The sequence below is a fragment of the Bombus bifarius genome, unplaced genomic scaffold, assembly GCF_011952205.1.
Source record: "Bombus bifarius isolate JDL3187 unplaced genomic scaffold, Bbif_JDL3187 scf7180000007977, whole genome shotgun sequence".
NCBI classification, from domain to species: Eukaryota; Metazoa; Arthropoda; class Insecta; order Hymenoptera; family Apidae; genus Bombus; species Bombus bifarius.
In genome coordinates this window covers 5,480,447-5,500,512 of record NW_022884362.1, presented here as the reverse complement: position 1 = coordinate 5,500,512, position 20,066 = coordinate 5,480,447, and the positions used below count along the sequence as shown (strand labels likewise).

Sequence of the window (20,066 nt, the reverse complement as noted above, 5' to 3'; positions counted from 1 at the left end):
ATCCGCAAAGGGTAAGGTCAAAGGTGTAATATACACGAATCACCAACATACAGCTCGTTCAGGTTTTTATTAGAAATATAAACAAATAGTATTTTACACTGATTGATTGGAATCGTTTGATAGAACCCCACACGTTATCCCAGACGTTCGTATCTTCGTGTTCTCTCCGAATACACCTCTTTTATACACGTACGATCAATCATCGGTTTATATTTAGAAATCTCTTGCTCTCTTTCTCACTCTCAAAATTCCGCACCCGTACGCACAGATGATTTATCGAAGACGCTCTGCGTGATAATCTGGGTATTAGCAGATTCGGGGTTCGTGTAAATTGGTCGCGAGAACACCGCCACAGTCTTCGTTTAAGTTAATCGAAAACACCAGTGGTTGCAACGATCTTCGAAACATTTAAGGGGGTATTCTGGCCTGAACATTTTTTTTCCATACTTCCAAAGTTTAGACATTCAAGAATATGCCCTTACAAGGATTTTTCAAAATTTCAATTATTTTATGTGTTACAGCCATTTTTGTGACGCGGCATCTGCTCCGGTCTGACCGAAACAAACGAATAGTAGACGGTAGACGTTGTCCGAGTGAACTTGTCTCAAAACTTTAATCGCGTTTTTCTCGAAACTACCTTTTTCGAGTTGGCGTACACGATATCTCAAGTTCTAATGAACCGATTTATTTTAAATTTGATCTGGATATTCCTTATATACTCCTCTATCGTCCGGATCACGCTCAGCTCAAAATCTTTAGTATTACTATTTTTTAAACGTTCGGAATTGTCAAAAAAACGTGCGAAATAAGAAATTTTTTTCAAACGGCCGTCATTTTGTAAAAAAATGTTGTATTGACTTTTCCAAGGTTTAGACGATAGCGGCATACATACTAATTAAGAATCCGTTCGCATTTTTTGTTTCGGATGACCTCGAAATATCAATAAACAAAAAGAAAGCTAAAAAGAAGGATAACAAAAATATTTTTTGTTTCGCTTGTACAGAGCTTGAAAAATCGCCCGAAATTCATGCCTCTAGATCAGAATACCCCCTTAAAGATCCTCGCAAATACAAATTCACAATTTCAAATTCATCTATAGATACTTCAATATTTACAACGTGTCATTTAAAATCGCGTTATTATCGTAACAAAAATCTTTCCAGATCCAAGGATCCAATATGACGTCCAGCCGAAATTTATTCGACGTACCGTTGATTCTCTGGTTTCTGGAAATTTGTTCGGCAGGCAACGGACTGTAACGTTATCGATAGTCGACGGGTTCGAAACTTCGCTCGATTTCTCAATCCGACGCCGGTTCGTCGTTCTCCAACTTTTCCATTTGCTGACTTGGCACCGTGCAGAACTTTGTAAGTTTTACCAAGTCTTCGGACCGTGCCGGCGAAAAATATGTAATTGATCGCGGAGAATCGAACGCGGACGTCGGAATAGAAGCGGAATCCGCTCAACGCAACGGTAAGATTATTGTTTCGAAACGATATCGAAGGAAGAGAACAAGGACGATGTGTATCGTGCATTATATTTTCCCGTTCGAATGAGATGTAACGACTCGATTATTACACGGAACATCGATAGAAGAAGAAAAGGAAGATGCACGTGTGCACGAATGCACGCGCGTTCAGGCCGGGATGTAGCTAGTATCGAGAAAAGAACGTGTGTTTGCGTGTGCAAAAGTAAGCGGACTGCGAATCACGAAAGGTTTCAACGAATATCTCGAGTATTCTACTCTCGTTTGGCACAAGATCGCCTTCGTTTCAGAGACTACATGGAGGATTTGTCGATACCATCAAACGAGTAAGGAGGTTTAACGTACGCTCGGATACACCCTTTTCCCTTTGATGTGTTTTTTTTTTTTTTTTCATCTCGTTTTCCGCATCTATGCAGAACGTCCATACCGAGCCGTTTTCTTTCTCTCGACTCGCACAAAATCTACTTGAACCGCGAGTCCATCTAAAGGCCGCGTTTCTGTCGTGTTTCTCGTTACGGAACGGAAACTTAAAGCAAACGACAAAGATCAACGAATAAACATAAAGTCGTAGAGTGTTTTAGAGACGAGGTTTAGTCGCTCTCGTTCAAAAATACTTTTTTCTTTCGGAGAAAGAAACGCCAAAGGCATTTCACGATTCAGAAATTCCTTCGTGTTTCTTTCGTTTCAAGGAAATCATACCGATCGTATAAATAATTACATACATCGTCAATGTATAAACTGGCAACTCTCGTTTTAACGAAACTACCACGTTTAGGAACTTTATCCATTTCCATGTCGAGTCTCTCGATGAGAATCTCTTCAACGAATGCTGAAATCCACCTGATCCTCTTCGTCTTCCACCTATCAGCGATTCCAACAGACCTTTCGTAGTCAACGATCTCTCTGTGTTCGACCTACGCGTCAAGCAATTGTTCCATCATCTTTGAGGAATCCTCGGACGACTTCCGTTGCCAGAGGTTATACGATCGCCCAACACCCCGCCCCCCAAAATCGTCAGTTCGTAGAGGCGTGTTTAACCACCGATTAACAGCCACGGTAGAATCACGGTCACGCAAAGAGCCGCCAAGCAACTGGCACACATTGCCAGCGGACTGGCAGCTGCCTCCGGTTCCGCCTCGATCGTGTAATCCTCGTCACGCTCGAATTCATGGACTTCGACGTCGCACCGGAAACAGACTCGACCGCTCTTCAGATGCGAGCTGTCCCTTCGAAGCAACAACGCTGAACCTTTGCGCTCGATCTTCCATCCAGGTTCTTGCAGCAGCATACGAGTCATCATGTTTGATCCTTCGTTCTTCACCGTATGCTTTGACAGAATTCTTTGTTTCTACTCGTTCGCTGTCGTTTCGACGTTTTCCAGGCGAACTGGAGCATCCGGTTTCTTTCGAAAAAGTCGCTGCTTGTTCACCGGTGTCTTATTCGTAGAGTCAGGTTGCGTGTTTGGACGTTCTCAAGGCTGAGACCACCGGTATTCCGCTACCTGCAAGACAATACAGAGTTAATCAAGAGGACACTGGTGTAGATTGTTTGGACGTCAATTACGCGGACAATAGTCGAGTTGATAGATGAGACGTTGCTTAATCTTATCTTCCACCGTTCTAATTTTTATAGAAGATACAAATAATCTAATCTGACTGACTCGAGGCAGTGATTCACCGCAAAACATACGACACTTATCAGCTTATCGACGACGATACAATATCTTCTTAAATGCTTTTTAAGCATTATATCTATTCACTGAATAAGAATATGTTGACCGACGCTAATTGCTTCCGAACGGAATGAAAATACGAGAAAAAGAAGTATAGAAGGTACACCGTATAGAAACCGAGTTCCGGTTATTTTTATTCGCGTGCTAGTGAACTGCAAACTTGATCAGCAGACGACGGTCCATGAAAACGGACCTAGGATTGATAAACAAAAATACGATTCTCGAAGAATTATGTACTAAATTGTATTATCTCTTCGTTCCTGACAATATGTAACGAAATATTGTAGGATCTTACTACAATTAGTTTATTTCATTTAGATTAAACGGGCGTTGGTTAGACAGGAAACGATAGTTGTTTAACGTGAACTAAATACAACAACGTACTATAATTAAGACAACTAAATAGTTAATTTGCAATTCTCGTCACCTCGGTTCCAACGCTCTCGCACACGCGGACCGCGCTCTCTCGACAACGCAATTCGCACACTCTGACTTCTCAACTAGCACTGCTTGTTAACTCGTCCTTGTCCCTTAGCATCCCTTTGTCTTTTGTCTTAGTCCCACCACGCACGTGTTTCGCAACCGCTCGTGGCCAAGGTCAGACAGGCCTTTTCCGTGTAACTATTCGATCGAAGGACCGACGATACATCGTTGAGCCTGTCGACGCTTAAGCTTTCTCGCGACATTGTTTATGGTTCGTCCGATATCTCTTAGGCCTTTCGTCCGCGATACTACAATATTAATTACAACGAGAATTTAAAACTTGTTCGGTAGAAATTCATTGAAAATGTTAAGCTCTCGTTACACGTGGAAAATAGGAAAACACAATACGCCAGCTTTCGCCAGGCTTAATGCGGCCATTAAGCGGGAAACGAAGCTACGAAATTCAACTCGCGACTGGAGATTTAGCTAGCAGGTGCTTCGGATTTATGAGCATTTAATACGCAGACACTGATGCCGTGGGCGCTCCATCAACTTCCCGCGCGGCCAGAAACGAGAATTAATCGAAGCAACTTCAGCTATTCCACCATAGCTTCAGCGAACACCGAGCCAAGTTGACTGCTAAACCAAGCGAAACTCGCGGGCTTGGTCCACGAAACTTTAGCCGCGATTCACTGCAGGTGATACCATACGATTACAACGCAAACAACGTTCGGTTCGAAGATATCGTTAACCTGTTAATAAGAAATTCGGTAGGTTAGCGTCGACGACGTTCATGTGGTAACGACCATACCCAAATCCACGCCATTCCATACTACCCGACAGCGAATCGTTAGGTTTTCACCTGACCTTTGCACATGGCCCAACATTACATTTTCCCTATTACGTAGGACAATCAGGATCTTCCCCTTGCCCCTCAACACCTAAAAACGCGACATATAAAAACCGCTAGTATTCGACCACGAGACTAGTCTCGTGTACAGTTTGGCCGCGATTTGAACAACTATTTTAACTTCGCTACTTCATTGTAACATTACACTTAATCGTTTTCGCGAATAAAAGCCTACGAAAAGCTATAAAAGCACAGTCAAGTTAAGTTATCGCTCAGCTACTCCTTTTTTATCCTTAATTTTACGTGACATTCGCAAACGTTTTCAATCGTCGTTTTATCTTACCGCAGCCTCTTACCGTCTGAATTGGGAAAGTAAAATTTTACGATACAGTTCTCAGTAAACGCGATACAACAAACGTTTGCGTGATAAGGAGTATTCGATTCACGTTAGGGCATACAGTTCCCTATGTGAAAACATCACGAGAGAAAAACAGTCAGATTTGCGTTTTATCGAGGTTTTATAATCTTCATATAAATCCAATTATGAAATTTCGTTCCATCGTAAATAAGTTAACCGCGAGCAAATCGTTACAATATTTTTACAATGTGAGCAATTGTGTAATACGACGAACACTTTGTGGAGAGATATTGAAATCTAGTAACGCGAAGATTAAAGATGCTAAATTGCTTTTTCCTCTCGCGGAGAACGGCACAAAGTGACAAGATTCGCAGCATTTAAATAACATTTTAATTACTCCAACTTATAATGCTGTATTACACCTAATTACGATGTGTACGTATACTATGAGTAGAGTAAATAACTAATCAGAATTACAAATCTCTCGAGGAAACAAGTATTTAGTACGTAACACGTTAAGAAGCTAATCGAACGACAGATAGCACGCAATGGAGAAATTCCTACATGAAGATGAATAAGACGGTCGAAAGGAAGAATTTTAAGAGTCTGACAGATTCGAGCAAGTAATAAATCTTTCAGCGAAAAAATAAGACCGTTCAGAGTACGTGATCGAGCGAGTCGGCCGTTTCTCAGGAGAAACGAATCATCAATAATAAGCTGTGAAAACTGGTCAAGAGGCATTAAGTTCGGAAACGGAGAACTTTCATCGGTACGGCCTTTCTGCCACGTTCTGCATCGAGCTTTGCCCTAGTTTCGCTTCTTCGACGACTATTAGTACCGATTAGACGAAGTTTAAGGCATTATCAAGTAGAAAACTAGGCAAGAGGAAAGTGTTTCTGTCTTCTTTTTGCTTTTCTTGCCGATAAATTAAACGAATGTAGCCACTTAATTAAATCTAGTGCGATACCTAATCAACGTCGCTCGTAATAAATCTCTGTCGAGAACGCTACGCAACGTTCACATGCCACAAAACACAATGGGCTGCTGACTTAACTACGACGGCGATTCAGATTCCGGTCGACTTTAATAATAGACGTAGCAGTGAACTTTGCTCGGTAAATCGGTCGGCTCATATCGTTATAAATCGTTGCCCTATCTTGAACAAATACGGGTCGATAACTCTTTGCAAAATTTGCAAAATTTTTGGCCGAATCGAAAATTGTCTTATTTAGTAATACGAGAACGATCGACAACGAAACAAAATTGTAAAAATGCTTCCTTGTAAAAATTGGGGATTGTGACTTGTCATGTTACTCTGTAATCTTCGTTTCTAACGATGCGACGAAAATATAAAGCTGCATCGCGGAAGCCCATGAGGTTTGGCAAAAAGTAACGAAACGTTATCGTATCGGTGGAAAAATCGAAAAACGGACAAGCATATGGGAAAGATATAAAAAATTCCATTACACGCGACTATCGCCAGACCGAGCTAGAGCAAATGCTCGGAGGGATGCAGTTCGCGGTGCTTTATCTCAGCCTGCTTTTGTTCATTGCTCGCTGAAGGATGTAATGAGATTCAGGAACAACAACACGCTTGACCGTACCCAAGTGGGCATACGCGGCCAGTTACATCACCTTGCCAGCTCTCGATGCGCAGCTCCATGGAGGAAAGAAAGAAAGGAGAAAAAGGAGAGTACACGCGGGCTGATTACAAACGTGAGCGGTAATTATTCGAAAACACAATACAGGAACGCCTCTCTGCCGGTGCACGCGTGCATTTCAAGCTTTAATCCGATCAGATTATCGAATATCGGTTTTAAAATCGAGCCACCGCGATACGAGAGTTATTAACAGCTACGCAAAATTCATAATTCGATGCATCGTTGTGAGTTCACATAACGCGAAAATTGCTGAATCATAAAGGTACTTTGTAACATCGATACATCTTTTCGGAAGCTGCGTTTCAACCTCTTAACGCGGAAAGTTATATATATATATTAATATATTTGAATAGAGAATAATTAATGACGAAAATGGATGCACATTTTTCATAAGTAGCGTGCGGATATTTATGAATTTTATTTAAGGAATTTAAAGATGCAAGAATATAGAGAATGCACGAAGCATTCAAAATTATATGAAATATTCAACGTGGATATTGTAATATTTAATAAGCGAAAGAAATTTCTAGTTAGGTTCCATTTCTCGCGTTATATTCATAAAAATATAAATTTCCATAAATACCTGTAATCAGTTTATCAAATGGTGGATATTTTAGTATGAAAGCTGTCGTAGCTTGAATCCACGAAGATCAATGGACAAAATAATCGACTAAACTGAAACAACCTATACTCTGTGTACGTATATGCGTGTCAAGTGGTTCATCTTATCTCGGCAAATGTTTGATAAAACTGAGATAACGAAAACGAGGGACGCGAATCGAGAATCAGTACAGCGAAATTAAGTAGAAGCGGGCGTTCGGTGGTCAGACACTTTTACAGCCGACTGTCCCTTTTAGAGTATTTTAATCCGTCGGAGAATAAATGGAACAACGGGTTTTTCTCATTTATACAGCAAACTAAGGCAACGAACGAGTCGTGCCAACTTGCATAGTACTACGACACTAGTCAAACTCTAAGACTCTAGGAACGCCGCTTACAATATGCGGTGGAAACTTGGAAATGTCATAATTACATTACGGATCTTTGTGCGACTTCTATTTTTATGAGCATACGCTAATTGAAATAACAATTGAAAAATCATTTACTTCGCCTCGTAAATATTCCAACGAATGTTTTACAACTTTGAATATGTTGCACAGTTTTTCATATTTAAATTTCTTAGAACTGCACAAACGTCTGTAATTCAATCACGAAGTTTCAATGATGTAATCAGAGTTTTTTCAGTGGTAGACTCTGACGTTAAATCCTACAGCCATATACATAACGTTTGAACCACTTAAATATACGAGACTTACTTTTCCTTCAAAGAGCGACTCGAGAAATGTGTCGTTCCATTAATTGTGGTAATTTCGGATTAAACACTTTGCAAACGGTTCCGCCGCTCTCTCGTTAGAGAATATTGCGATAAAAATGTGTTGCGCGAAAGAGAACATTCTAGAAAGTATAAGCGAGAGTCGCGCGTTCTTTTTTTCTAGGTCGTAGTTTTCTTTTTCATCGCTAAAATAGATGCCTTATTTTTGTTTGGAGCACGCAACGATTTCCTAAAAATTTATAGCTACTTTCAATTTGCTCGAGAAATCGTCGTAAAAATATAAAATCGGTAAAGTGTTTTCCAAATTGAGCTAATACCCGGAGCTTCCAACGATTTCACCACGATGATCGTTGAACTAGTTCACGGCTAAAACAGGAAACCGAGTTCCGAACTAAACTGTCTACAAATACCCAAATGAATCTCATCCCTTGCATTTCGAACACAAAAATCATAATACCAACGAAACGGAAAAAAAAAGAATTTAATTTTCAAACGAAAGAAACATAAGCAAGAGAATGAAAAGTTTGGAAAGTCCACTGTAAGAACTCGGCCACTATATTCGACACGTCTTAATTCCCCGAGTCTTTAATGGCAATTCTCTGTCAAGTTAACCCAAATTGGCGGTTCAGTGACAGTAGTTTCGCAAGCTTTTATCCAGTCAACTAATGGTTTCCTGGTTAAAAGAAACAAGATTCTTGAAACGAGTTTCTATCACCGTATCACTCGATGCAACCAAAAGAAGAAGAAGAAAAAAAAAAAAGAAAATAGACCGAGCAAGCACACGATTATAAGAAAAACGTGCGTTTTCACGATCAACAACTTATAACTACATTGTTCGGCTTTTCGAGCGTCGAATGAATGCACGACAGGTGCAAGAAATTGCTTTCCGCTGTGTTTAAATATACAATCAGCACATTATTAGATCGGAGAAACGGAATGGCAATCGTTACCGGCTGCATCGAGTTAATTTCATTGGAGATTCGTAGCAGGGAGACGCAACGAAGCTGATTCGGCTTTAAAGACGGCCTAATAAGAAGGCAACGATATTCAGTCGTGTCCGAGTCACGGCAAACATTTCCACTTGAATATTCGCGCGAAAACATTCAGGTAAAACGTTGCAGTTTAGCGAATTACGAAAGAGATGACACCGTTTGCTTATGTTAGTTCCACGTCGTAACCTTCCTAACTCGTCGTATCCGTCGAATCTTCCGAGTCAGTTATTCCATTTCAGTTATACGCTCGAGTTCTTCGAGAATACGTCGAATCGAGATACACGAAAGATGAGACCGGAAGATGGATGCTAATTAATTGGATTGTTCCGATGGCGAAATCGGCGAAGATTTCATTTTAAAATCGTCTCGACGAGCTTGGGAAGACGGTATTATTTAAGTTGTGAAGAGCGACGTGAGCAAATTGCTCGGGTGCGATGGGACTTTTTAGCATGTTTTAGAACGAGGAAATTTGCACATCATTTGCATATCAGTGCGCGCGTCGTAAAAGAAACGTGAAACCGCCAGACCCGTATGCACCTAAAGTTTCCTTTCTGCAAGCTGCTCGAGAGGTTTTTAAGCTTGACATTATTTTAAAATGTCATTTAAGGACGACCTGAGAATGACCATTTACGGCTATAAAAAAAAAAAAGACTGGAAGAATAGAGAAAGAAACTGAATTTACATCAGCGTATCACGCGAACATTTCATAAAAGTATACAATACAGCTTTGCCGTGGTAGCGGGCTTTCAGATTACGCGCTTTAGTACGAACTTTGGCTTTTCCTTTTTATCGCTGACGAATATTCGTCGAATGGGTACGTATGGAATTCGAATCTAGCGGGCTTTCCGAGGACGCGCGCGGATTGTGTACCGCTCTCGCAAAAGCTTTGAAACGAACGCCCCGAGGTCTTTTGTTCGTTCCGCCAGCGAACGTCTACACCGGACGTTTCAGCGATGGCGACACAATTTTCCTAGTAAACGAGTGCATAAAACGTATTTACGCGCATTTAAATGCACACGGCTCGAGTCTGACAGGGCCAACAATGCGAAACTTCGCATTCGAGAATTTCGCCAAGATGCAGAGAGAAAAGGAGAGAGAAAGGCGAGAAAAATTGACGCGTCGAATTGACGAGATCGAAAGAAATCATCGCGACCCTTTTCTTTGCACAATAAACGCACGATTACGTTGTCAGAAAAAATGAGCAAACGTTGAGCGGAATTGCATTACGGGACGATAACGAATGAAATATTATAGAAATAAATGTCTCAAAATGAAGTACTGTCTGGCGATAAATAATATCGATATCGTTGAAGTACGCGCTGATAGAGTAACTTTGAACGAAACCGAGCAACTTTCAATTCATACGCGAAATTCGAATTGAGGAGAAATATTTCAGCTTCGTGTCATAATTCGCATACATAAGATATTTTACGTTGGCTCGTCACTTTGACGGGATAAATCTGAAAGCCTTGAACCACAACGGCAAATAATCCTATTACAGGTATCATGGCAGTGGCATTAGTAATTTGGCACGAATCACCTTGCTTACGCTCGCTGGTAAATTCGTCACGTGTTATCAATTCACGTTCATCCTCGCCACTGTTTTCGTCCACCATTGCTAACGTGACACACGAAACTGCCTTTGCGAATAATTTACGATCGCGTAAAACGAATGTAAAAATTGACAACGCTTAAGCAACGTTTTCGTCTACGCTTCGATAATTCCATGCTCATAAACTAACCAATTTTATTATTGACAAATCCTTGAGAATTCGAAATGTTCCTGTATAATGCAAACAAAACGTTAGTCATATCTGAACGATAGCTTTCTTCGTCAAATCTTCATGGCGATATGACGCATGCTAACGATAATTCACAGGAATACGAACAGAGAGAGGACTGAATATACGATCGAACAAACTCGTAATGAGTTCTACGTCTTACCCCGAATGGTTCACAGTCAGATACGCTTGCACGCTTTGTAATACCGCGCGAGCAGAACGTTTTTCTCATTCAGGCGGTCCCATTATCGGAAAATTTGCAGCAGACATTTTGCGTGGAATCGTGGAATTCGCTCGATTGTCCGGATGGTTTGTTCGTAGCCGAGGGATCAGATCCTAGTGTAAATTCGCCAGAACTTGGGGCATAAAGACCGGATACGCTTCCGTGGGAAAACATTGTCGCAACGAGATTCACGCTTGCGTGCGACTTATACAATACACTCTTAGTATACGATATTAGCATCGCAAATTTATGGAACGACTACCCAGACGACTTTTACGGCATGCGCGACGCGATATCGTCGCCAAGAGGAAGTAAACAACTAGAGCCATTCTCAACGTCGAACGAAAAGGTAAAAGTCCAACTGGACGTTACTCGAAGCGATTATTCGAGTAGCGAACATCTAACGAACAGAGAGAGAATTAATAATAACGATCGAATAATAACGATGAAGAATATGTCACACGATTAACCCGATCATTGCCGCGATGACAAATAGCGACTGTCATGCTATGGCACACGCGTACACATCGTTTCGAATTTACGACATTGCGGAAGTCACTCGTGGCTGGTGGCACGCGCGAATCTACAAGGTCTCACGTTTGACCCGTAAAAACAATGCGCCATTGCGTACTATTCAAACCTACGCATTCCAAGCTAAATGTGGTATCACGAAAGAACAGAGCATACAAATTTCCCAACTGTGACGCAAACGTCACACGAATATCGATCACGACAACAAAACTATACGAAACATTGTCTGTTTGATTAACCTCTTCAAGAACGAAACAGATAATTATATTTCAGTGATCTCGAACAAATGTACGACGATCATTGAGCTTTTAAGGTTTGTTGAAGGTATTTTGCATACTTATTAAATCTTTCGTTACCGAAGAATTTAAACAGTAAACGATATGAGTGGTGAATATTCGTGCCGAATATACCGTTAAATGCTGGAAATGTAAATGTAAAAAACAATTTATCTAAATCTTTAGAAATATCGAAGGAAAACCGTAAGCGTCAACTTCGTGCCAACGTCCCTCTGTTTACCTGAACATCTCTACTTGTCACTTACATCATTCCCACTTCAACTATCCTCGCGGACCGAAGAGAAACAAATCCTGCGAACGTAAACGAATCCCTGAAGAGGTTAAAAAAAAAGCACATGTGTATGTTTCATACACGTTCCTGTTGACACGTACCTGTGATGCAAGGCAGCAAAATGAACGAGATAGACGCGATCGTCACACGTGAGTCTTCGCTAATGCGGAAACGGGCTGAAGAAGCGAAGGCGCGTCGTGTCGATGCGTCGCGCACGTGGAACAGACACGTTGGCCTTCTTCAACCTCGACAGAGAGGGAAAGAGAGAGAAGATTGCACGAGGTGGAACGTAGAGACGCGCGTCCTACCTCAAGCACGTCTGACACGCGAATGAACACCCGCGAAGAGCGATGTCGCGACGGGAGCCAGCAAGGGGAGGAAGCTAGTGAACGCGCAACAGACGCGAGAACCGGGGACCCTACAACGTTTGCTATCCCCGCCGCCTATACGACCCTCGTGATTCGTCGTTTCTCCTCGAGGCGAAGCTCGATTGGTCCACGAGTACGGCGACGTGTACGAAACGGGTGGCCGGTTTTGCCTCTACGGCCTCTCGCTAATCGAACCATCGGCGAATTTCACGACAGCTGACGGTGTTTCTCGATGGGACGCAGGCTACGATAACGGTATCGAAGAAAGCTAGTTTCCAACAGTAGACCAGGTTAACCATGATCGATGCCTTGGTCCAAGCAATCGCGATTTTGTATTGCGTAAATCGAAGGTCACTTGCGGCAGGTGTGTTGAAAATTTAATACGATGGCTACGTTTTGTAGTATTGGGGCAAAGTGCTAAGTTGCGCGATAAATTTGTTTTAAGATGTGGTTATATTCTTCGCGATGTGTTTCATGGACACGAATTGGCCATCGAAATGACTAATCTTATCTTATCTAGTTTTATATAAAAAAATGTACATAAAATAAAGCAGATCTGAGAATAGTACGTGTTTAAATTTCTACGTTGAGGAATATCGAGGAATCGTAAGCAACACGAAGCCTTGTGTCGTATGAGTTTCACAAAAGAAACACGACGACAATTATAAAGGTGTTTTATTGTTCTATATTTGAATGAAATGGTTTCTGTCTCTTTCAAAAAGATACTTCAAATTTGAAAGTCAACCATATCGTTTTACATCCATCGTATCGTTAGATAAACAATTAATCACATTCTGAATGGAGCAAATATCACACTTCCTAGTTATCTCTCTTTCTTCTATTTCTCTTGTTTGAAGATAAGCTGCCTTCTGCAAACAACCAACACACATCCGGGGAGTCTTAAGCGTAGACCAGATGAACGATACAGCGGGAAGTTTCTTCATACTGTAAGCCGTGGATTTGCGAACTCGAGAAACCACTCGCGTGCCGCGCAGAACCTTAGCAATCGTGTGAACCTGATTTCCGGTAACCTAAATTCTCGTGTTTTCACGACAATCAGAGAAACCACGACATATCATTCTATATCCATCATAATCTCTATCGATTGTTTAAGAACGGATAGAGGAGCGTTCAGAGTATAAAATATTTAAACTACACATACGCAGATTATTTTATTCGATGGAAAAATAAAACTTGGCCGGATATAATCGATAAAACTTTCTTTCGCGTTTAACTGATTGAACAGTGGTTCGTCATATATCACAAATGATAATTCGTTGGTAGGTAAAGACCTACGAAGGTGCAGTCTAAGCTGAGGTGGAAATAGCCCTTACCGTGACCGCAGATCGTAATTAGCTGCGAGTATGTCAAGCTGATACCCAGTAAGACCAACCTAGGCATCTTGTTATAGATTAGGAGGAACTAATGCGTGTGCAGTGGAAGGCGTGTCAGCCATAACGACCAATGGCTATGAAACGCAAGCTACCGAGAAGCTCTGCGACGATAATGTCAAAGAAAATCGAAGATACAATCCTCGTGGAATTAGCTCACCCTGCGCACGAAACTGGTAACAGCGAGAGACCGAGTACGATAAAAGCAACGAATAGAAAATGATGGGAGAAATGAAGAAACTAATTCGTCAGAAATAATTGACATAAATCTAAGTTTACTAAGGACATCGAATGACCTAAGCAAAAATATGGATTTTATTTATGACAACTTGTCGAGGAAACATACGTAGATAAAACGATTCGTTGCGACCACTGATTACCAGTTTTTCCTCGACCCTTCCCAAGGATAAGAGATCTTCCAATTTCTCTCCCTGACCCTTCCACCTATTTTCACCTCGCCTCTATCCCCTTTTTCTTATTTAAGCTACCGCATTCGTTCGTTTAATCCACCTCTGTCTTAATCTAATTCTTACACAGTGTACGTATGTTTATGCCGCGTGTTTATAGATTGGACAACTTCCTAGTGTAATATCTTTATGCTCGTTACGCGGTATTATGTAATAAGTCGTGAAGATAACCTAACTCGAGGTTATATCGATATCCAGAGTGGAACGTGTGGTAACTAAATGAAAAATTCCTTATCACGGAACAACGTCGATATCGCGGTCGTTTGTTGCCACTGGCGATATCGACTCGAATTATCGGCGTAACAATTATAGTACAATGAGCAATATTTGGGAAAATTTGTATCCACGTCGACGAAAAATATAAACAGAGGAAAAGGGGAAATATAACGAATGTTTTATCTGGCGAGAATACATTCGATAAATAACTTGATACTGTTGAACAAAACGAAGTGACATGGAGTACACCATAAAATACGTGAAAATTGGTGGCACGTTTATTATGTCAGAATTTATATGCGAGTTTGACACGAGCCCAACGACAGCGAAACAACAATAAACATTAAACGCGCAAGCAGTTACAAACTGGAAATCGAACAAAATTCGGAACGTTCTGTCGAAAAGACAGATTGGATCAAATATCGCACCCATTTTCAATTCGTCTCTGAAAATATTTCTGGAATAATATTCCCATAGGTATTTCAGAGGCAGCAGCTGGTTATTTACGCGAAGGCTTACAAACCGAGCGTGGACTACGTGGGTGGCAGAGGATTTACATGAGAAATTTCGCTATTTCTATCCCTATCCACCGTTTTATGGCTTTCTCTCGCGTCGGATCTATATTTTACGATCGTCCGCCCGTTCGCTTCACAATTGAACTTTCACAATGGCCTTTTTCTTAATGATCTACATCATACGCACTAACGCACTCATGTTGCAGCTCAACGATGCGATTATAAAGTCATCGAGTCATTTAAGAATAGCGTAGTATCGTGCAAGTATTATTTAGAAAAATCCCGATGAACTACAGTGCAGGGGAAAGTGGAAATGCTGACGGGTCGGGAAAGATGAGAAATCCTAATGGGCCATATGGTCAAGCAATATGCTCGTGGCCCTTTAAGACAATAGATAATTGAAAAAGGTGCACGTGATCATCTTGGCTCATCAACAGCAGTGAAACACATGTGCGTAGTAGAAGTATTAAAATTGGTATAAAAGGACATTTTGATGAAGAAAGTCAGTTAGTCGTTAGTCGTCAGTTGAAGTTAGTTGGAGTAGACCATGAGTTGTGAGTTGTGAGTTGTCATTCAAAAGTTGACTAGTTGTACCAATTTAGTTGTTTCAGTTGTATTACATTAATACGTTAAGAAATAGCTCTATTATATCATTATAAATAAATTTATCAAATAAATAAATCACTATAATAGTTTAAGGAAATAACTATTCTCTATAACCAAGAACAACCCAACGACGTGGAATTTTTTCCAATTAGCGTACTTCTATTCTTTTCTTTAAACTCAGCGCAATAGTTAGTCGGACACTAACGTTGCGCGTGGTCATCTTAGAGCCTGTTGCTACTTGATGTGAAACTCCTTGAAACACGCACTCATCAATTACTTCTTTCCCAAATCAAGAAATTTCTGTGCCCACCCCCCAGCAATTCGCCTAACATTAAACATCGTTTCTATCGTTCTATACATTTTTTTTTTTTTTAGTACATGTGCATTTTCTCTACAAATCTACGCGCTTATGCTGAGTCTCTCCGAACTATCCGTACGCTTTAAAGAAACTCGATCGCATTAAGTTGCAATTCGAAGCAATCGAGTAGAAGTTCGCCTGAACGATCTCTCGCATTACAGTAACTCGAATGACGTAAGAATGCATCTTTAATTATTGAAGTTCGTTTTTAATAAAGCTAAGAGGATAAATGGCCAACGCGTCGGCGTGGCAATGTGTAAAAACGTAAAAAAGAGGAAGGAAAATTCCGAGTAATCAGAGTAAATCAACTAAATATCACAATCTCCACCGTTTCTTTGAAACGTATAAATGAATATGTAAGCGAAGTACTTTGCAAATGCTTAGATCAACTAAACATGCTTTTAGGACATACTTCCCTTATAGTATTGCTTATTTATGGTTTCTCTTGGCTCGTAAATTTTTGAAGATACTGCAATAAATAGAGCTCTGATTTAATAATAAATGTCGTAGAATATGTATAAGGTTATGTAGAGAAACGGAGACGAGAAACGGGAATCAGTTTTGCGAAATGAATAAAGAATAGCGCCAAATGTACGAACAGGATATATCAAACAATTTTCGCTAATATTTCCAAATATACTATTGCTACTCGACTAGTAACTTAAAATATCTCTCTAAATATCAATTATTTGTAATCACGCGACACTGATTCAAGCAATCAAATTTTCATTTAATAGAGTTATAAGTTCTAAGATTTTTGCACAGCGGTGTATACGTAACATATGATAGCTGTAACACGCATCATTTACAATAGACATACATCAGATCGTCAACGATGAATAGTGGTCAGACAATTGAAAGACGTATACGAAGAAGTCAGTGACCCCGATCGTTTATACGCGACCCCAGATGTCGAGTAAAAAAGCGGTGTTAATGCGATTACACAAATTCGAAGATTTTAGTTTCGCTTGATCGTAATACGATTTCCGGTACAGAAAAGAGGGTGGACGGGAGCGCAAACATCGGTTTTCAATAGGAATACCGTTCAGAATGGTGAATTCCAGCGAGCAGATAGCAGAATGAGCGGAGAGAAGGCCGAAAAATAAAACGGCAAGAAAGGGATTCAATTAGATCCTTAATGGAGCTTGTATACGAGACACTTGCAGCCACTTGCGGTTGCTGGACCGAGTTACGACTTGCAACGACCTGACCAGGATTCCTCTGAGCCCCCATCGCTCCTTTCCTCTCTATCCTACCTTCCGACACCCGTTCGTTGCCTCTTTCTCTTACCAAACTTTGGGCATCTCTCCAAGATACCGCAGAAATCGCATACCATGTTAGAAATTCAGGGCGGTTTGAACTTGGCTCGATGCACCACTAGCTGAATTCCGCTGCACAAGCACGTGAGATTGGCTAACTCCGAGGGAGCGATCCGGAATTCGTGTGCACGCTTTTCCTCCAGAATTTTTCGATCCGAGGAACTCGATCGGTGAACGAAGCTGTGGAGTCGTGCGAACCGGAAGGCGCGTTATCGATTACCACGCGAGAAGAAACGTGTAAAGCCGCGTGTCTCACCTTTTACCGCTTGTCTTACGATATCGAATCAACCAGGTGACAAAGTGTAGAAGATCCGGTACGAACGAGGACCATATTCGAGTCGAATATTGCGATTAATTTCAAATTATGTACGATATTGGTGTGAATGAATCTTATACGGTATGTAATCAAAATGTTTGAAGAGCGACTGTTATGTTTGATGAATGTAGCCATAAAAGAAATCATAAAGTAAGGATTAACGTTTTATGGCTGTAATTGCAGTAAGTGCGAATATAGCGATGAAAAGCAAAGCAAATGGAAAGAAACGTCTGACTTTTCGATTTGAGCCAATGTCTGCAGGATACGGCTTATATATTCGTTTCAACGCGCTCAATAATAAGAGCTGCGTTACCACGCGAGTATCGGAAGAGGTTTGTACACGTAACCTAGGGGCAGATTTACGTAAAACATTAATGATTTCAAAGTTGCAAATATCATGCCTATACATATGCATAATACAGTATGTAAAAACGTAGTGATGCATTTGTATATTAGCATATTTGAAAACGATAAAAAAAACAGAGAACTTTGTAATGCCGGAAATTTACATTTTCGAATATCGAAGGATAAAAAAGATGGAAAATAACATTAACATTAAGTTGGAACTTATGGTATTCGTAAAGATTGTAAGATACTTTATTTTACACTTACCTGCTTTATATCTTTTATTTCTCTTCGGTGACAAACGCACAAAACATAGGTAACAAAAATATTAAATGACGCGAAGTAAAAATTCACTTTCATGCGAAATACCGTTAGAAAGGGATTTGAATCGTGACACGACATCGAAGAGCGTACATTCGATGCAATTGGAGAAAATGAATTGTATAATAACAAGAACGTACAACATAATAACATGTCATAATATTTCATCCAGGCGCAAAATTATTTGATACGTTATGATAAACATGATTTATCAGATGTATAGGTCGTAAGATTCGTCATTGGAAACACCTGCAATGCTACGCTTCCATTCGTGTATTCCCCCTTTGCAAATTGACGCGCATATTTCTATTATTCAAACAAATCATTCTTATCAGAATTACATACCGAAAACATTATTCTTTCTATTATCTAATCACGTATTAGTTATGTACACGGTGATTTTAGCAATACGCATATAAGAGGATTAATTCAGATCCACTTTCAGATAGATAAGAATAAAAATATTTGAAAACATAACCGGGATCGTTTAAAGCGTATTCAATTTTGTAATTTATCCCGCTAAATGAATTTAATTGGTTCGACAATTTGCACGCAACGAACACCCGCGCATAACGCCATCTATCGGTTACCGCAGGAAACAGTTCGTACAGCCTTTAAACAAGTAGTTTAAACAATCGTTAATACATTGGTCAACATGCAAAATATGTTCGAACAATAAAATGAATTCGTATTATGGAAACGCGAAGTTAAATAGATTATCGACGTACATTTAGTTACCAATGTAAAAAATAGGGAAATTTGATAGCTACGTTAATGTAAAGATCTTGATATAAATGTCAATAATTCCGTGTTATTTTCATAAAATTAATTGAATTAAACACTTATGGATTGGTTGATAAAGAAGGTTCCTTTAACTGACATGTTGCAGAGAATTGCAATTTAAGCACCGAGACTAAGTACCTAATTGCTCTTAATTAGACTAAATTGAAGGTTACCAGGGGACAAGTAAACGTGAACCAGCCCGTGGCATCGTCTTCCTCTCAGCCAATCGTGAGACTCGTTTTTACCGACAACTACCAATCATAAGGCAAAACTTATCGGCGCTACGAGCGCCAATTCGATGTCCCAGATTAAACTGACTATAATGGTTTTGTTTTTCTTGCCCTAATATTTCATATATAAATTTCATTAAAAAACCGCATAGCTACGTATCAATCGTTTTTTAAATTCGCAACGAACCTCTTGCATAATTCATAGGTTCGAACCTTCGAACATTTCATACATCTGATACCATCGTTGATCGATCAATTTCGTTGCAATGTTATGAAAATAAAAATAGTAAACAAAATATCGAAAGGACGAAAGGATGCAAAAAACACTTTATAAAAGTACTTACCTCGGACGTAGGGACGAAGGCACTAGGTCCATCGAAAGCCGGCACCGGTACTGGAAGTCCTCTATCCTGCAATAAATATTTCAATTATTTGAAATTTCATTAAAAACGCCTAAGCTTGCTGTAAATCAAAAGTGTTTCTCGAATGCCCGGCTAGCTCAGTCGGTAGAGCATGAGACTCTTAATCTCAGGGTCGTGGGTTCGAGCCCCACGTTGGGCGAAAGTTTTTTTTCTGTTTTCGCATTCAAAAAATAATAAGATATTTAACCACGATACGCTTGATTGCATTTTATAGAAAATATGTTAAATATATCCTTAGAAAAAAAAAAAAATAAATTATCGTACATCTTGGGATTCGACCGAAGAGTATGTTTCACGTCGCTAAACTTTGTTTTATGAGCTGCATGTATTTTATATGAGTCATACGAAACTATCGATCAGGCTTTACACAGTAGGCTCGCTATATCGATTGTAAAAAGGACTTCCAAAAAGCCGTGACTACAAATAGCACAGCCGACTTACACATGTTTAGCCCCATGCAACGAGCAAGTCA

General features: G+C 40.2%; 2 protein-coding genes and 1 non-coding gene across 6 annotated transcripts in view; 1 reads left to right on the top strand and 2 right to left on the bottom strand.

The window, feature by feature from the left end:
• LOC117204266 (sestrin-1) overlaps nt 1-20,066 on the bottom strand; it is a 152,956-nt gene that overhangs the window by 107,862 nt on the left and 25,028 nt on the right. For both annotated transcript variants that reach the window (XM_033441518.1, XM_033441519.1), the window contains exon 5: nt 19,517-19,582. In XM_033441518.1, coding sequence (XP_033297409.1) covers nt 19,517-19,582 — 66 coding nt within the window. The remainder of the gene's footprint in view (nt 1-19,516; nt 19,583-20,066) is intronic.
• On the bottom strand, nt 1,677-12,295 carry LOC117204284. Of its 3 annotated transcripts, none has more exons than XM_033441544.1 (2): nt 12,039-12,295; nt 1,677-2,987 (listed from the first exon to the last, which is right to left on the bottom strand). In XM_033441544.1, the coding sequence occupies exon 2, from the start codon at nt 2,784-2,786 to the stop codon at nt 2,520-2,522; it is 267 nt and encodes an 88-aa protein (XP_033297435.1). In that variant the 5' UTR covers nt 2,787-2,987; nt 12,039-12,295; the 3' UTR covers nt 1,677-2,519. The 3 variants fall into 3 exon arrangements, with proteins under 3 accessions (XP_033297435.1, XP_033297437.1, XP_033297436.1); XM_033441546.1 differs by lacking the exon at nt 12,039-12,295 and adding an exon at nt 11,912-11,934; XM_033441545.1 differs by lacking the exon at nt 12,039-12,295 and adding an exon at nt 7,094-7,214.
• Nucleotides 19,661-19,733, top strand: Trnak-cuu. The gene has a single exon. It is a non-coding gene; the product is annotated as a tRNA-Lys (tRNA).